The following is a 19,212-nucleotide window of genomic DNA, read 5'->3' as shown; positions in this document are numbered from 1 at the left end:
TTTTTCATTCTGGCTTCATTATTCAACACTTTTCTTTCACTGTGATGTTTTTTTGCAAATATAAAAATGTGTTCATAGTTTCATAGTGTAGCTTTAGAAGGTAATGTAAAAAATCAGCCACATTTCTATCATGCGCTAAAGTAATCAGCATTTTTTTTTTGGTATAGCATGCTACTCTGTCTAATGATCAGGTCATGAAATACACCGTTTTCTTGCTCTAATCACAAAAGACCTGCTTGCCATGCTTACCAATAAACCCCCATACTGTTGCATGGAGAAACCCAATCACTGGCAGTTAAGAGTCTGGGCATTCCTGGCCATATGAGACACCAGTTCCAAGAAACTAAGTCTTAAGCTCCCTCATAAACACAGCACCAGCAATATTGTCAGCTAAATATAGGCTGTCTTCTGTATTCTCCCTCCCCAGTTGCCCAACGCTCTCTCATCGCTCCAGTTTGGATAACCTGAGTTGATCGTGGATTATGGTTTGCTGTTTGTTGGTTGTCTGGGCTCTTACACTCATATCGCTGTGTAATACAACGAAGGCCTGAGAAATTCAAACCTCGCACTATTCTACTAAATTTAAATCTGGCTGTGAATGGATGGCACTGCTGGCCAGTTGTAAAGTTGTGAAACTTGGATGACTTGTAAAGAAGGCTCGCCAGACTTACTTAAAATTGGGTTTGAAAGCTTGAAAAAAAATATCATCTGGATTAACCTACATGCATCAAATAAACTGCATTTCAGTACTGGAGTAAAAACTGCAATAATAAGGTTCAGTAAAGTAAAAAGTAACAAGAAAAAGGGAACATAAATGAGAACAGGTATAGAATTTCTCAGTAAAATTAGTTACATTGTATTTCTGATGGCTTTCAGTCTATAGGACTATCATGGTTGTTAACGTTTTCAGGTCTCACTTTTCACAGCATGCCACTATCCACCCTCTAATTTTTCCTGCATCACAGAGTCGGTGGAAGCTGCGTTCCACCAGAGGTAGTAAGAGACAACATGCACTGAACATTACGGCCCTCGCATTCACTGAGCAAATCACTCAGCTATACTGTACACACAAATGGACGCACAACAGTTCTCAAATAATCAGTCTGGACCTGCGCTGGAACTGAACTTCCCATTCCTGTCCTCTCCATCCTTTTTCCGGTCTTTGCATTTTTCTTTTTTCTTTTTTTTGCTCCCTCGATTCATTTCACTCTTTATTAACTGCTTCTATCTATTAAATACTTTTTCATCCTCTTCTCCCTCCTCATGCATTCAGACTGCACCCCCGCTCCGCCCTTTCAGACATTTGACTGAGGGTCAGATGTAACACTTAAGAGCACCCAGGAGGCTGCGTATATCAGAGAGACAGCCTGCTCTGACTTACTGAGCAGCCGATGCTGAAGTAGTAATCAGTTTTTCACTGAAGCTGTGCGTATGCATTTGCGTGCATGTATGTGGAAGGGTGGGTGGCACCGGCTATAGTAATCACAGCAAAAGCAGCTCAGAGCAGGCTGATCCATCAGTTGTCACCTAACAGTTTAGCTTAGATTTGTGTTTATTAATGTAGAATTGTTTATGTATTTAGTGTATTTGCGTTTGTGTGTACTCGTATATATGTTGAGGACAAGTGAGCCCGTGTTTAGATTAGACCTCCTTTCGTCTAAGCCCGTAGGAAGGCAGGGTTTAGCTGTGGTCAGCAAATGTCCTCACAAGTACAGTCAAATGAAAGGAAATTATTACAGAAAATGATGCATTAGCCTGGCGACTCAGTCTGAGACTTATATTAGAAAAAAGTGAGATTTTTTCCACTTAAACTCGGCAGACTATAGCGTCTGCTTTTGTAAGCGCTCCGAGGTGATGAGAGGCCTTGATGCTGCATAATAGATTAATAGATTATCCCCACGAGAGTGGATTTGTGTGTGTTTGCACGCTTGATGTACATTCAGGATGAAAACATGTGAGTCGCGCTGCATGAGTGCCTGAGTAAATACCAAAAATATCATATGTACTTTAAATTGTTTGTGTGTGACTAAACCATAATTACATGTTTCACATTCATGTCTCTGCATTTAAATAAAGTTGTGGCTTTGAATTATCGATTCAAATGCATGGTTGTGAAATCATCCAACAGTGTTTTGTGGCTTTTTTAGTGCAGTCAGTGGTGGAAAAAAAAATATCTAAAATTATTTAACACACTAAAAGTAGAAAACTGCATTTTTGGCACAGTTTGATACTGATGATACTGCTAATTTACACTAACTAACCTCCAGCACTTAAGAAGAGTCCAATCGTGATAATATTGTTATGAAAAGAATGTCTGTCAAAACAAAATGTAACCAAATACTTTGTGTCTTTTGTTTTGGAGCATTGCTCTATTTTCCCGTGCTGGTGTGTCATTGTTTGCAGTTTTCCACAGAAAGTGCATCATGGTTTCCAGGAAGGTTTTGGCTTTAGTCTGGCTGGTGACAAATATCTTTTAGTCTTTATCGTTGTGAGAACAGCAGCACTAGTCGGCAGCTGTTCATGTGTCACTTCAGTGAGCATCCATCCTGGTAGACATAACTGTAGTTCATAAACCAAAGTTAAACCCTTAATTTTTTTTCCTTCCCAGAATGATGTCTTCCATGCGAGCAACGCCTCCCTTTCATCCACCGCCCGAGGAAGCAGAAGTGATTGGTCAGGACAGTGCAGGCTGGGTTCGTGATGAGCACGACGGCCCAAAGGAGACGGTGTCGCCTTCTTTGCATGACCAGTCCCACCCAGATGAACTGCAGCCAATCAGAGAGAAACCAACAGACGCTGAGTGGGAGAGTGTCAGTCCTGCTGTGATGGTGAGAAGTGAATTAGGCCAAGAGCTTAGAAACTGACCATATTACTATAACTCAGATTCACACAAATGTGTGTGTGTGCACAGAGTACACACTCTGAGGGGCAGAATATATGCAGGAATACATAGGGTGTGCAAATTCTCATGCATAATGATATTTTTGCACTATTGAGTGAGTACAAGGTGTAGTGGACACACATGCACCGGTAGTTCTTTCTGACCTGTGTGCTACAGGCAGTGCTGTAGGCAGCCCAGTGAGGGATCTCGTTTAGAGAGTTATACCCCTGGCCTCCTCTCATCTCCACAGCCTGCTTTGGTGTGTGTGTGTTTGTATGTGTGTTTGAGTGTGTCTGTTAAGGTGTTAGTTACTTGGCTTCAGGTTCTGTGGGTCCCTAATGGACAAAATGTGTTTGGCTTCACCCTCTGAGGAAAGGGGAAAGTTTTCTTTGGTATCATTGTTGTGGTAGAGTTGAATATTTTGGTGAAAAATGTCCCATTTTTAAAAATTACTTGTGTTACTGAAGCATGATTATGGCTCTTTAGATATTTTGAAATTGTTACTCAGTTATACTGACCCATGCCCAGTGCATAATAAGAGCTGTAAATGCAGTAATTCATTGATAACAATATTCAAAAACCTGACTTAACATCGGTATCAGACTTCAAAGTTGCCTGAAGGCAAAATTTTTCATGAATATTTGAATTTATCTATTCAAATAGATAAATCTTATCTTTAAGATTTATCTATTTATCTTTACTCTATATTTTTTCCTGTTTTCTCTCTATTTTTATCTCCAACTTACACACTCACATGTGTGACCATTGTCCCTCATGGACCAGCACAGGACACTGGTGAGAACCTATAACGAAATAATCTTTTCAAGTTTTCAGAAAGAGGACAGGTAGTGCTGGGTCAGAAAGTAACAAAGTGCAATGTTTCAAACTGTAAAAAGTCATAAGGTAAAGCTGCAACACTGCCCAAAACAGCCACTGGCCAGTGAAACATGGGAGGTCCCCGTGCTGTGGACAGAGAAGGCTAAACAATCCTTCTTCGCTTCATTGCCTCACCAGCCTCCAACAGTGAGGGTCAACTTAAAACGAAACTTTGTGATTCAAGTTTCTGATCTAAGAATCAAACATTACAGCTTGCACCACCCTACTTGTATAACTCTTGAGCAGACCTGGAAAAAAAGCCAACACACCTGAACAATCCGTGAGTGACACACTATCTCGTAATCCTCATTACAGAGGCATCTTCCGCTTAAAGACAAAGTGCACAACAGAGCCTCCTGGAGCCATTTCAAGGGCATCTTAAGATCCCGCTGTTAGCCAAAGCCCCTTGTCTTTGAAACATAAGCCTCCTAAACTTCTTGGAGATCCCCCCACTCTGTAAGGGGAGGAGAAAGTATCCAGAAATAACCCCAGTGTTAGAGCACCTGTGCTAAAGTGTCGGATGTTGTGTGGGACAATGTGGTCATCCCGAAGGGCTTATCTTTAGATAATTATAGACTCCTTGTGCCTCTTGCTTAACTCATAACCCTGCAGAGCAAACAACAGTGGGACACACACGCTGGGGTCATGCACCATAAACGACAAAAATCCATAAGATATAACGTTAGCTCAGCACTCACCTCCGACTTATTATCAGTAAACAGCAGAGAGAGCACCCGGAGGATGTCCATATTGTTGCTGGGGACTTCAATAAGGCATGTTTGAAATCTGTGCTCTCCAAATTCCACCAAAATGTTAAGTGTCCTACCAGGCAGGACAGTACACTGGACCATGTGTACAGTAATATCAAGCATGGCTACAGAGTGATAGCCTAGGACAGTCTGACCACCTCTCTCTGCTCCGCACCCCTGCCTACACCCCCCTCAGGAAACAAACTCCTCCAAGCACCCAGGTCATTAAAACATTGCCAGATGATGCTCTTCTCCAGCTACAGGACTGTAGGGTGGAGAGGCATCCATGCCCTCACCAACTACAAAGGCCAGAGCCCCCAACCCCCTGACAGCAGCCTCAAATTTACAAAGAACACCTTTGCTCAGTTTGAGGCCACCACTTCCTCGCACCCCCTGTGCTCCACGAAGGATGCCATCACCATCACCCTTCACAGAGCACTGAGCTATCTGGAGGGTAACAGAGGGTAATCAACACCACCCAAAAAAATAATTGGCTGTCCTCTGCCACCCCTGGAGGCCATCGCCAGCTCCTCCTGTCTCAGGAAAACCAGGGCCCTGCACCCTGCCCACGACCTCTTTGACCCGCTGCCCTCTGGTCGGCACCTCAATTCAATCAGTTCCCACATTTCCAGACTCACAAACAGCTTCTTCCCCTGAAACCATTCGGACTGTCAATAAACACTATCCCCCTCACACCCCACCCCTGCCCACCCACCTCACCAATCACCCCATCACTCAGGCCACTCACACATGAACTGTATGCTCAGACCAACTCTCCTGATTATTATTTATTCCTGGTGACTTACTTTTTATGTTTTATTCCTGCACATTTGATGTCCAGCACCCATCATGTTATTGTACATGTACAATTACAATAAAGATCTATTCTATTCTATTCATTATCAAAAGGTCTGATTTTTGTCACCTTGACCAAAACAGGAATTAATTCTTATTCTAAAGAGAGGTATATAAAAATCATATGCATCACCTGAGATGTCTGTGAATGACTGTAGGGTTAAACCTCGATGTGTAATTAATGAATATATTATGAATCTACTAAAGACACAAATCAAGGTTTTTCTCAGACTACTGTAACACTTTACTGGCTTTAAATTATTCCACAAATCCACTTCCACCAGCACCAGATTGCATGTCTCTGCGGTCATGCTGCTCCTTACGTGTAAGCACCCTCAACTGAAAAAACAATTGCCAGGCTTGGCCTTCTCACAGTGTGTCTCAGTGGATTATACACACATGACCCTGGCAGTATAAAGATATGTAATGGAGTATTGCCATGTTGTTTTTGATGACAGATAGATCAAGTACTGTGCTCGTCATGTTCTGTCAGTTGCAAAATGCAATCCTAAGCCTGATATTTGGCATGTAGCACCAGCTGACCCGTGCCCAGGCAAAGCGCAGTAGAGCAAATAAAGTACAGGCTCACTCCCAAATAGTACTACAGGGATACATTAAAGAGCTTTGGGATGCATTTGTCTGAGCTGTGTTAAAAATAAACTGTTGCATGAATTGAAATGCTCTCTCACAGATATGCAGTACTTAATTACTTTATGGCTCGTGGGTTTGAACTCTCATTTTCTATTTCTTCCAAGGACAATGAAAGCAGTAAAGGTGGCTCAGTCTACTCTTACCGGACTACCTCTACCTCTCCAACCAAGCCAGAGGAGTGTCCAAGGGATCGCGGGGAGCCTGTGATTGGCCTCGCCTTTGGGACACCAGAGCGCCGCAAAGGGAGTCTGGCAGACGTGGTGGACACACTGAAACAGAAGAAGCTCGTGGAGCTGACCAAGACAGAGCAAGACGGTAAGAAAAAGGTCTTCAGTGTAAAAGTGTGTTTATGTGTGTGCGTATGTTTTATCAACAGTGGACCTGAATCTTTACATTTCAGCCTAGCCTTTTATTCGAAGCTGCAGGCTGTGGAGTAACACTGCTCTTCCACTTATAAACATTCAGTTTAGCTAACTTGAAGATAACTTTATACATCTAAGAAACAGCACTGCTTTGGTTGGGTTTTTTGGTTTCACCTGAAGGCCTTCGGGGGAGTTTTAGTAGCTTAAATGAGTTAGAGAAATGGTCTAAACACATAGTGGAACATTTATTTATTTATTTCAAACACATTTTCCATATTTTCCCTTTTCTAGTCCTACAATTGGTGAACTGTTTGTCTTCCATTAATATAGATTTTAAAAGTTTAGCAAAGGTCCTCATTTGTTGCAGGGTTAAGAGCTATCTAGATGAGTGAATATATCACAGTGATACATTAACACACCGCAGCAACTCAGGACTGCGTCTTCATTCTAGCTTTTCACAGAAGTGATGCAGTTTTTACTCATTTTCCTTCCACATAAAGCAACAACAACCTTTGCTCACCATTTTGTTCTCTTTTTTTCTGAAAACTTCCTCTCCAGAAGATCTTTGAACGTCTAAAATTACAACTGACAGATCCCTCACTCGTTAGATCACAGTATCAATCAGTGAAAACACAGGTTTCCCTTTCTCCGCTGCTCCTCTGATCTACACCTCCAACGCGGGAAAGGGTTGGAGTCTCCCAGCGTGCCTCAGCTTGCCCTTTTCCTCCCCAAAGCAAACCAGATCTAAAACCATCTAACACCCCTCTTTACTATTATGTGCACATAGTAATCGCGATAATATCAGAGGAGTGCTTGATCTCTCTCATTTAGAGGTTTCACTTTGTTATTGATACAGTAAAATGGGCCAGAATTGGATGGCCTGAGGCGTTATACAGTCCACGGTGTCTTAAGCTCCAAGACAGGAAGCTTTGCCTCTCATATTCAGCAGGGAAACTGGTTTAAAAGAAAAACAAACACACACGCACGCGTGCGCACACACACACACACACACACACACACACACACACACACACACACACACACACACACACACACACACACACACACAGTGTGTGTTTTCAAAAGTGTTGTGACACCTTCCTTTCAAATCAAAGAGGACACAAGTGGATAAAAATGCTAGGTGCCCACCTTTAAATGTGCCTCTTTTTGATTTCAGAACCACATGTATACTTCTGATCAACAATACCCGGCCTTGCTTACTGTACAATGACGGTGGCCATTTTTAATTAGTTTTGAAGTTTTCTAACTTATTTTCCTGTTTACTGCGTGTAGTGATTGTGCAGCAACACAACAGACTGAAATAATCACTTTCAGTAAACATAGGTCTTCATTGAGTTTGTTTAGGTTCCCCTTATTTCCTCTTAATTACTTTTCATATCCCTTGCATGAGAGGAATATGAGCATGGTATGCCGGATTCTAAAGCCGATATTCTTGATATTGTGATCAAGAGGCTCTTGGCCCCTCTTGAAGTGTTTTTGTATGTTTGATTGCAACCACTTCCAGCCCTTTTCAGCTTAGAGAAATATAACAATATTAAAAAAAAAGTGAAGTCTGTTTGATCTTATATTAGTAGTATACAAAGAGACCTTTTACTACAGATGAGTGATTCAGGGCGACAGCTAATAATAGCATGATTAAATGATAAATTATTTACAATGTTTTTTAGATAGCAATAAATGAAATGGTGATTAATTGACAATAATTGGTTTGGAAACTATCTTGTAAAGGTGAAACTGATGCTTTTTAAACTTTATACATGGTTGTTTACTACTGTGCAGTTCATCTGTAAAAACATTGGGATGACTAGTATCATGATGAAAGGCATGTCTAAAAAGATGTTTAAAGTATGCAGTTGGTGTGATGAAACTTACAAGACGGATCCTGGAACTCACAGTCCACTTCCTGTTCGTGAACTGTGTAGCTTTGTTACTCGTTTGTTTTCTCTCAGTGTTTGGATTGGTTTAAACACCAGGACTGCTGACGTACATTTACAAGATCAGGATCTGAGTTAGTCTTGCTTTCACAACAATAGTCTTGCATGTTGAAAAATGAAACTCCCAGTGTGTTAAAATGTGAAAAACAAAATAGGTCCTGGCCAAGTGTCCATATGTGATGAGATGATGTAATAGGTGATAAGAGCACCATTGTGTGTATCTCTGATAGACCAGGCACTTCAACAAAACAGCAGTATGGACTTTTTGATGTTGCGACTCATGACAAGTTTACTGATTGGTAAAAAAACCCCCAAAAACTTTATCACAAAATAAAAATAAAATTTCCTCATCATTAAGAAATACATATTGCGGTTTAGTGTAATTATTTCCACCTCTATGATGCAATTCCATCCATTCGTCCATCATTTTCCTGACTACTTATTCAGTTCAGGGTTGTGGGGCAGCTGGATCTCTCATATGGCGAGGAGCAGGATACATCCTGGGCAGGTCAGCAGAACCATCACAGGGTCCTGATGCGATGCATAATATACTGTTGATAAATTCAATGCTTTATGCTCCATGAAATATGACAAAGAAATGTAATTATTTATGATTATTAAACATTGCTAATAATTATATCATTGTTTGTAACATAAAAAGGCTAGTTTAATTAACATCATCAACAATGATGGTTAACTATGGAAGCAATGCTTATGCTAAAAGATACAGTAATACTAGTAACAGTAAGAATAGCAGTGATGTTTCAAAATGACTTTGATATTAAGCATCTCGTTCTTTGCTAATTATCCGCAGTACTAGCACTGATCATGCTGCACACACTTACACAAAAACAAACAAGGTAAACATGTGCAGTATAACCAGGCACACTGAATCATACAGGGCTTGCTTGAATAGTAATTGTGTTTCAGGGCCTTGTAATCATTCATGCGAATTGCTGTGATCCTTGTAGAAGCATTGTAAAAATGTCTTTCATCCAGCGCTTTGGTAATGCTTAGCTGCGGAGACTGACGGGTACTTCTGCTTTTTTTTTTTCTTAATGAATTTAGTCAAAAATAAGGTGATTGATAGAGGCTGAATGCTTCATCGAGTGAGCTTTCAAACCTGATGAGCAATAACGCTCCACATCCTTTTTCTTTTTTTCCCCTCATTTGTTAATTTGCTTGAATACTGCCTCCTAATTTAATTGCCTCTTTCTCTTCTCTAGTTGATTATTGTCTTTTTCCATTTATCTTTTCAGTTCATCTTCTATCTATCCTTCAACTTCTGGAGCCTTTCAAATCACTTCTAGCACATTTTTTAAAAATCCTTTTGCAACAGGCAACCTTGCTCACATCCTAAAATAAATCTTTGTTTGTGTTACTGGTGAGGACGAAGGATTCCAAATGCATAAGCTGTCTGATTTGTTTGTTTTGTTAAAAGAATGTAAAGCAGAAAGGAGTGCAAGGCCATTGTGGTGAATAGACCTACTGTGTGGAGTAGATCAGAGATAATTTTTTGCGTTATTGTATAATTCAAATATTCAGGAATTCTGCATTTGAGCCAAGTCTTTTTTTTTTCCTGGCTCTTTAGTCACGCGTGTTTGACTCACACTTAAAATGGAGTTTGTTCAGAATGCTCTTGCGGCACCAGCAGATTTGATCATCGCCACTCAAATGGGAAGCACATTAAGCTCTGAACAATACTGCCCCTCACCTTGTCCTCTGCTTCCTGCTGCTAAGGGCTCAGTCAGCTGAGCTTTCCCAAGTTAGATTGGCTGTGTGAGCAAATGGAACAGACCCTATCCAACCACCGAGCACTCACTTAGCCTAACGTGGCTGACCCCTATGCACTGTGGCCCGGAGCTAAAGTGTGGATGATGTCGCTGGTAGCCCTCGTGCTGCGCTTACCCCCTGTCGGCACACTGTTAGCAGTCTGCTTCTCAGAGGTGCCCTAAGTGCCTGTGACAGCTCTACTGAATAGACATGGCCTTGCTTTGCAATGCGTGACTTTATTTATTTATTTATATCTTCACACAAAGACAGCCTCAACTTTTAAAAGCTTTAATAAGAAGTCTTTAAGACTGTGTCAGGTAGCAGTATTTCCACACAGCTAAGTTGCAGAAAATGCATCATTTTCAACTAGACTCTCACAACATGGGAGCCAAGAGGGTGAAGGTCTGGTGTTTTCTGGAGAATTTTGTATTTATTCTGAATTGTGCCTGTCTTATGTGAAGATTTAGCTACAAAAGCTTTCTGCATACAAAAGGGTTTCTCTATACCGTTAGAGCACTTATTAGACTAGTAGGCTGGTTGCTGAATAAAATGTTCAAGGCCAGGGTGACGGAAGATCAGAATTAAACAAACAAATAGAAAAAAGCAGGTCTTAGATTTGTTGCTGAATGGAAATACTCCATCCTCAGTCGCTTTGCAGCTAAAAATAAGAGATGGAGAGGTTGGGAAATAAAAGCTTGGAATAAACAATTACGGTAATAACCCAGACAATTCTCTGTCTCTGAAGACTGATATATCCTTTCTTCTTAGCCATTATTAATCTGAATTCACCTCATCTCCTTGAGGCCTCTTTACAAAAAGGGAAACAACACTCAGAAGTGGACACATGTAACTGAATGCCAAACCCAGCCATTCTGGGCTACTGCCTGGCGGACATTAAACCCATTCAAGTGTGCAATCAAGCTCCCTTCGTTTTGATGAGTGAATTATGATTATCTGTATTGTCATGCCTCCCGGGGGCTGACCTGCAGTGTTGGAGTCTGGCATGGGGAAAGTGCCCTGGTGCCAACTTAGTCAGCCATCTAAATGTGCCTACTGCAGCTTTGGTGCCTGGCAAACACTTAACATCACTCTAATCCCTGCTTACACTTGAGCCTGTATGAATTACTGTACAATCCATGTCTTTCATTTGCAAATGAGATCAGGTCCAATTACGGCAACACTGCTCTACTCCGGAGCGGTCACCTGTGTGACTAATTTATTACCCGACCCGAACTGGAGTTGAATTTAGCAACAAAAGATTCAATTCAATTCAGTTGTATTTATATAGTGCCAAATGACAACAGCAGTTGCCTCAAGGTGCTTTATATTGTAAGGTAAAGACCCTATAATACAGAGACAAGTCCAACATTCAAATGACCCCCGATGAGCAAGAACGTGGCAACAATGGGAAGGAAAAACTCCCTTTTAAGAGGAAGAAATCTCTTGCAGAACCAGGTTCAGGGCGGGGCAACAATCTGCTGTGAAAATGCATTTAACATGCTCCATTAGGGCAGCATGTCCATACTATATTTGCATCCATCCAGTTTAACAAAGAAAAACACCAGATGTAGCCAATACCTCAAGGTACACATTTAGCTTTCATGTAAACTCTGAGCCTGTTTGGTACTGACTGGTGGTGCAGTTTCAGATTTGCCACTAACTGCCCCTCACACCATATGGAAATGGGCAAAAGCATAACATCCAAACTAACATTAGTGGTAAGATGATGATGCATTTCTACGCTCCAACAAATCTGTCTTTCTTTTTGTGAGTCACTGTGACTGCCTCCATTGATTTATTTCTGTGGAGCCGGAACTTCCTCGAGTCTTTTTTTCTGGTTCGTTGTCCTGTTTCGGCTTTGAATGTGTTATATGACTTGCTTCATCAGAGAGTTCTACATTTGTGCATGCACTCGTCTCTCTCCGGTTTGAAACGACAGCAGCGTAATGGGAAAAATGTGATGTCACAGAGTGCACCAATCAAAGCTTTGCACTATCAGTCAAATTATGAATAAACCGCAACCACACATTCCTGATAAAGCAGGACAGCTGTGGTTTTTAAGTGTTAAACTTCTAAAATTGACAGCGAATTGGATAAAGAACTCAGTGTTGCTAATTTCATGTGAAAAACTGGTTTAAACCCAAGTTTACAGAAGGGCTTAAAACCTTTTTCACAAAAATAAATAATCAAAGCCACTGTATGTTAATTAGACATAGTAAAAACAGCAAACTCTGACCTACATGCAAAGTGTAATCAGTACACAAAAAAACATTACTTTATCTTCCACGCATACACAGTGACATCAACATTTGCAGCTCTTTTGAAGCTGCACTTTTATTAGCCTTGTTCTGTGTGCTTAAGCCTATGTTGTCCATTTTGGAGGTGTCTGCACTATGTCTTGTGCTGAGGCCAGTCCAGAGCTGGACACTCAATCACCAATATAATGGCATCCCCAGCTGGAAGAGGAGGTCAGAGCAAGGTCAAACCTTCACTTAACCCCGTTTTTCTGTGACAATAGAAACATTCTGCTTTGGTTCTTTCTGACTGCTGAAAGATGTTTCAACATCTTTGTTGTTACAGCCACTCGAACTGTGCAGCACGCACTCCTCCACCCGAGGGAGAGTGTGCGCTCTGACTATTGGGCATTTTGGGAGTGCTATAATGTTCAATAAAACATTCCCTCTGAGATTTCACTTGTAACTATAATGAATGAATCTTTGATCTTATTAGCAGTTTAGGTGCTACCCTTGCTCGTCAGCAATACTGTGTGAAGGTTAAATACTCTGTATGTTCCGTCAGCTAAGCTGCAGAAGAAGCAATGGTGACTGAACTTTGAGTGTGAGCCCTGTGAGCCAGTGCCCCATGTGCCTGATCTGTGTGTGTGTGTGTTTGTGTGTGAAGGCTTATGGATTCATACACTCAGGTGGAAGTAGTGATGACAGCTTAACAAGCAAGCTGGGCTGGCCCTGAGAGTTAAGCTTATTAGCTAATTAACAAAGCCTTGGCTCTGGCACCATGTTTGCCTTCCTCTATGGGATTGGCAGCTTGAGATGTGATTGTGTGCAGGTAGAAGCTTTGTTTGTGCATATGTGCATGTAGCTCAGCTTTCCACACCAATAAACATCTCATCTGAACTCGCCATATTATAGCCAATAGCCAGCATTTGTGAAAAGGCTAGATTTTTATTGAAAATTCAGTGAACGTCATTCTTTAATCTTAAACTTGATCTCCTTTTACATATCGCTGTGTTTCCTGGTCAGTACTTCCTTGTTTCTGGCAACAGGCTGACTCCCCCTGGACTTCTTGTGGTTGGGTTAAATCTATTCGTCTGTAATTGATAGGGATCTCTTTACTAATGATCAGGCACAGCCTGTGAGTCTTGAGTGCAAATACAGTCAGTGGGATATGCCCAGTAGCCCTCTCCTGCTCACTTTGGCTGTAGGCCAGCCAACATATGGTATGAGCGCATGCAATGTGGTTTGTCGGAACAGTTTTGAATGTTGTCCAAAAGAATCAGGTTAAATTGCAATTTTCTCAAGTCCTCCTTTTTTACTAGGATTTCAGCAAAGTGCCAATTTGATCCTGATAATTTGGTGAAGGCCAGCATGATATAACCGTAATGGAAAAAAATACCGACTGTAAGATAAATCAAGATAAATTCTGCTTGAGGCCTGTGGAGCATGTGTGACGTGGCTTCTCAAAGATGTGGACTTTAATGCACTGCGTTACAAACTGAGATGGAAATTGTTTGTCTCGACTAAACTGTCACACACACGGCATTAATATGCGGGATACTGCGTTTCCAGTCTGATTTGTATTTGAATGCTATTTTCCTCTTAAACAAAAATGATCAAATCTATTAATTTTGATGATTTATAACACAGTTTTAGGAGAAAAGTTAGTGGTAATCACTTGTTGTTTTCACTAAATACTCATATGATTTGCAGGACTAACACTTTTTTTCTTTTCTTAAATGACTAAAGATTTTTGGTAGATAATCTGACCGACTTTAAAAAAAAAATTAATTTCAATGTCTGTCATTTTCCTTAGAAAGAATTCATATTCTGAACTCTGCGCTCTGCTTTACACTACAGACATATTAGACATTTTCCAAAGAACATTTATGGAAAAAAATTCAAATAAGACTGACTATGAAATTAAATATTTTTAATTATTTTAATGCAGAGGGATTCATCACTCTTAGAAACCAGCCGCTATTTTCACAGCAAAATTTTTATGGCAGTGTCAACCCTGCATGTGTGTTAAAACTGCGTGCTGATAGTATCTCTTAAGAGGTATGTCTGATCATTTCTCCTGTCATTGATGTTTTGAGGAGCAGCTGCATTACATGCATATGCAGTCCTTTCCCCCCCTTCTTTTTATCGTTTTTGTGATGCGAGAGTATCTGCTTGGTTGGGAGTTCTGACGGCTCTGTTGGATTCATTTGCCTTTTCTTCTCTTTGGTTTGCTGTGAAATAAATGAGGACGTAGCCCAGACTCAATGTCAGCTCCCGGAGCCCCCTCTCCCTCCACCAAAACCACAGGCCCCACCCAAACCAGCTCCCGTGGGGGCCCGACCCAAAACAGCACTTCTATTGTGCCTGAACAACACATCTTTCTGTGTGTATACATTTGTTCATGTCCGTGTGTGTGTGCTAGCAGGGATAAGATTTCATATATTAAATCTAAAGTGGAGCCAGAAGCTTGGGCCTTGAACTGATCTTTTGGGACTGTGTGTTTGACAAAGAAGCAATTTTGTTGCCTGGATATAAGTGCCCTCATTTTCAAATTTCTTTTATTTATTTAAAAAAATACAGATCTAAATTTCTTGTTAACCAAAGTCCTATTAAGTGTGGTCAAGCCCAGCTATTTTGTTTATAACTCATTCTTTTTCTTTCTTTTATCCGCAGAACTTGATGTTACAAACTTTTCAGTCAGTGCAGTTTAAATCAAAGCAGGTCACAGATTTATTTAAATGTACAAAATTGTGTAGTTAAATCCAAAGCTGTGGCGTATGTGGTGGTTTTTAAACACTTGCCAGCGAGACCTGCTTAATTATTCTCCATCACTCAGATAAAGAGTGGAGATAAATAAATAAAGTGTATTTTATTACTTTTTAAAATAACTGAAAGTTAAATAATAAAATCATCCACAAGTAAGATGTGACATCTGTCCAAGTCTTTTCCAAAAGTGGCTAAGCTCTACCACCTTCACTTTTATCTTCAAATCCTGCTGTCACATCAGTGTGCAGCAGGCTGTAGAAAGCAGTACCTTTGCTTCGAGGACAAATTTTCACCTTGTTGTTTCCTCACGTTCAGGCGGCAGCGGCTGTTGATATCAGTGTAGTAATTCAGAGCAGGCCTGACCTCTCTGACTGCACCTCAACAGCTGGGTTTTTCTAGTATTAAAGTCACACCTTCAGTAGAAACACTATACTTTATCTAATTCAGTGCCCGGTTTCAGCCCACAGTCTTCAGCAGTACGCCCCCTTATATCATATAAAGTGCTTTACACTGCTGGGGGGAATAGTTTAGGAGTATTTTTAGCATGTGACTCAAAGCCCCACCCAAGCAATGTTGGAAGCTGACGTTGTCTAAGCTGCAGGTAAAGTAAATGAATAAAAACTTTGTTGTTAACTGTCAAAGGACAAATTTCATACCAATTAAATGCCAAGTAGATTTACGGCACATTACTAAAGTGGTGTCTTCAGGTGGCCTCTTAAATTTTGCGTTGCAATCGATGTTTTATTTAGACTGCAGTTTAGTCAGCTGATTTGTTCATACAAGATCTGCTTCATACCATGTGAATTTGTAGACATAAAGGGGTTTATGTAATCTACAGGCTCCTGCAACATCACAGGTTTACACCAGACAGGGAGCAAAATGCATTTCTTGATGATGACGTAGGATAATAAAAATTCTTTAGCATGAGTTTTGACACTCGCTGAGTGTCAAATAAATTTTTCAATATTTGTTTCTATGGTTGTTTCTAAATACTGAATTTAGGTCTTTCAATTATGAATTTTCATTTTCACAGTGTTCTGACATTTGATAGACAAGCTGGTAAAAGCAATAAGCAAGGAATTTCTTGTTTTTTCTTTTTCTCCTGTAACAAAAGATAAAGTTCATATATGTATATATGACTTCATAAGTCCTGTTGTCCTGTTGTGTAGCATTAGTTGTAATGTGATTATGATTATAAATGTAACAGATTTAAATGATATCTGCAATATATGCGGTTCCTCCTACAAGTGGCCCTCTGCAAGCATATTGCTGGACGGCAAAAGAATGTGTGTGTGTGTGTCTGTTTTTTTTTACAAGGAGGGTGATGTATGTGAAGAGGGTTGCACAGGGCTACTTGCAGACCCCCCCCCCCCCCCCCCCCCCCCCCCCCGTCAGGATCAATGGCTGCTTTCTCAGGCCATGTTCTTTGACAAGAGAGTCCGGGTGTCATCTGACAGATGAAAATAGTGTGTGTGAAATGGACACCGTGCTAACACACAGCCAAGCTAACCACGCTGCAGTTTAATGGTTTTACAACACTGAGCGAGAAGTGCTAGGTCATTGAACGTGTGTGTGTGTGTGTGTGTGTGTGTGTGTGTGTGTGTGTGTGTGTGTGTGTGTGTGCGCGTCTGTTATCTACGGGCCCCCCTCTGTGCAATTAAATGTCTCAGCAGTGTCCTGGTATTCTTTAATCCGTGTGTGTGGTGTGGATGTATGTTTGAGCGCTTCAGAGTGCTTCAGTGTTCTCATATCAGTGTGTGTATGCTTGCATTTGTGTGTTTTTGCGTATATGTGGGTGTGTGTGTGTCTCTTTCCTCCTCCTGGCTAGCCCGTCTCCTCATGTTTGGACATATGTTGAGTTTTATTTCACTCAGACATCAATCCTGCTGGCCAGCTGTTAGGACAGCTGCTCTCTCTGTGCCTCTCCTGCTCTGTTTCTCTCTTTTACTCTATCATTCGCGCCGTCTTGCGCTCGCGCTCTCTGTTTCTCTTGGTCTGCCTCTCACTCTGTTTTTTTCTTCAACATTAATGTTTCTTTAACATCAAAATGTTATGCTTTTTTTCTCTTTGCTTCTTCTAAACAGTGTTTTTTAAATTTTGTGTCTCTTCAAATTCTTACTTTCTTTCTTGTCCTCTCTCTCTCTGATCCTGTGGGGTCTGCAGTTGAAGTCATAGCACTGGCATAAATTTGGAAGTGCAAAGTGTAGCTGTCAGCTTCCATTTACACACATTCAGTAGTGAAGTGAAGACACAAAATGTTTTTTTTCTTTTTCTTTTTTTAACTGTGGGTGTGTTACACAAACACCAGGCACCGGCAAGAACACTGGATTTTGTTATTTTTTACATTAAGTAATTTTTCAGATTAATGCTTTTTTTTTCTCTTTACATTGGCCTTAGACTGCACACTCCTGGGCTCCAAGTTCCCGAGCTCTCTCACTAAGAGCTCTCTCACTAAGAGATAATGTGTTTGCTTGAGAGACTGAAAGAGGCGATGTATGTGGACAATTTAAAGGAACTTTTTTTAAGCTTTCACACTAAAATCTGCTCAGTGTGAGTGAACTAAACTTTCAAAAAAGATGTATTTCCTAAACATTTTTGTTAGAAAACAAACTTCATTGGAATATGTTGCACACCTGTTGTAAGCATGTTTAAGATAAATATTGCACTAATGAAGGATTTGGCAGGATAGATTATTCCACGGCTTCACACTGAACTCTCTTGTTAGAAAACCATGAATCACAAAGGTAAAGTTTAGTAAAAGTGGTGGTTTTTCCGACACAGCCATTCTTCTAGGTTGAGAGAAATAGCTCTCTACTCCTATTCATACGTATCTGTTACTTACCAACATTTTGCTGAAAAGTTCATTTCATGAGCAACTTTTAAAAACACGTAGGCTAAAAGAAAGAGTGAGAAGAGAGTGACACAGTCATATAGTAGAAGCCTGTGGCACACTGTGTATTTCTTGGCAGTTGCTCTTTTGGACTGTTGATGCTTGCCTGCCACATACCCACACATACACTAAGTAAAACACACACAGCAAAGCACACAGTAAGTTGCCTGTGGCTCATGTAAAACACCCAAAACATTGTCTCTTGGCAGGTTGGCGTGGGGACAGGTGATAAAAGTGTGTTTACCCTAAACACTCGCCAGCTTGCTAGCTGCCTCAGCGCTGATTTACTACGACTCCCTCTCTTCAGCCGCTTCTTCTCCTCATCGCCTTCCTTCTGGCTCGGTTTCACTTGATCTTATCGCGCATTCACCCTACCTGTCTGTCTCTTCTCCATACTGTTCCTGCTTGTGACAAAGTCTTTTTTGAAAATATTTTTTATTTTACAACAAATAAAAAGGGAATTTCCAGATTTGGAATGTCTAAAGTGTTTTGATTTGGGAGAGTACGTATTTATTTCTTCCAGCATGGAGGTTATGTTTTTGGTACTGTTTGTGTGTCGTTCTGTCTGTAAACACAGTAGCTCGAAAAGTTTTGAATGAATTCTGGTTAAACTGTGTAGGGGTGTAGAGCGGGGTCATGTTAACGGTCCATTAAAATTTGACTAACATATATCGAGGTCTTCAAGTTCAACTCAAGAAGGATTTATTGGTCAAAAATTGAAAAAAAAGACATATAACTTGTGCTTGTGCTTACTAGTGTTTTGTGACCTTTGACCTCTCTGTCATGGACAATAGACTAACCTGAAGGTGAAAGGGATAATGTTGGCATGGGATACCTTTTGAGTATAGTTGATTAATAGTATAATGTAATGTTATGTACATTACACTAACAGTTTATAGCAACTTAAATACGTTTTATTTTTGGGGTGGCGGTTAATATAAACTTGTGCTCTTTTTTCACTCTATATTTATTACTAAACATTTAAAGCAGTTTTGCTAACAGTGACATACATGGTGCACATGTACTATATCCACATAAATAATAATAATAACAAATATTTGTACTTAAAATTAAAAGCCTGCACACTGCACTTTTACTGTACAACAAACGTCTTAAAGTATGTTTGTTTAAAGAACAAAGAAAAAAAAAATTGTATGCAAAATCCAATACCGTTAAACCCTTAAAAGTAAATACCTCCCAGAGAGTGAGCTGACTTG

General features: G+C 40.5%; 1 protein-coding gene across 8 annotated transcripts in view; it reads left to right on the top strand.

Moving 5' to 3' along the window:
- Positions 1–19,212, top strand: part of LOC146515080 (transcription factor SOX-6-like) — a 100,087-nt gene that overhangs the window by 29,944 nt on the left and 50,931 nt on the right. For all 8 annotated transcript variants that reach the window (XM_085165462.1, XM_085165463.1, XM_085165464.1 and 5 more), the window contains 2 exons: positions 2,609–2,828; positions 6,117–6,327. In XM_085165462.1, coding sequence (XP_085021588.1) covers positions 2,609–2,828; positions 6,117–6,327 — 431 coding nt within the window. The remainder of the gene's footprint in view (positions 1–2,608; positions 2,829–6,116; positions 6,328–19,212) is intronic.

This window comes from Neolamprologus multifasciatus, chromosome 7 (assembly GCF_963576455.1).
Source record: "Neolamprologus multifasciatus chromosome 7, fNeoMul1.2, whole genome shotgun sequence".
NCBI classification, from domain to species: Eukaryota; Metazoa; Chordata; class Actinopteri; order Cichliformes; family Cichlidae; genus Neolamprologus; species Neolamprologus multifasciatus.
This window is presented reverse-complemented; position numbering and strand designations above follow the sequence as displayed.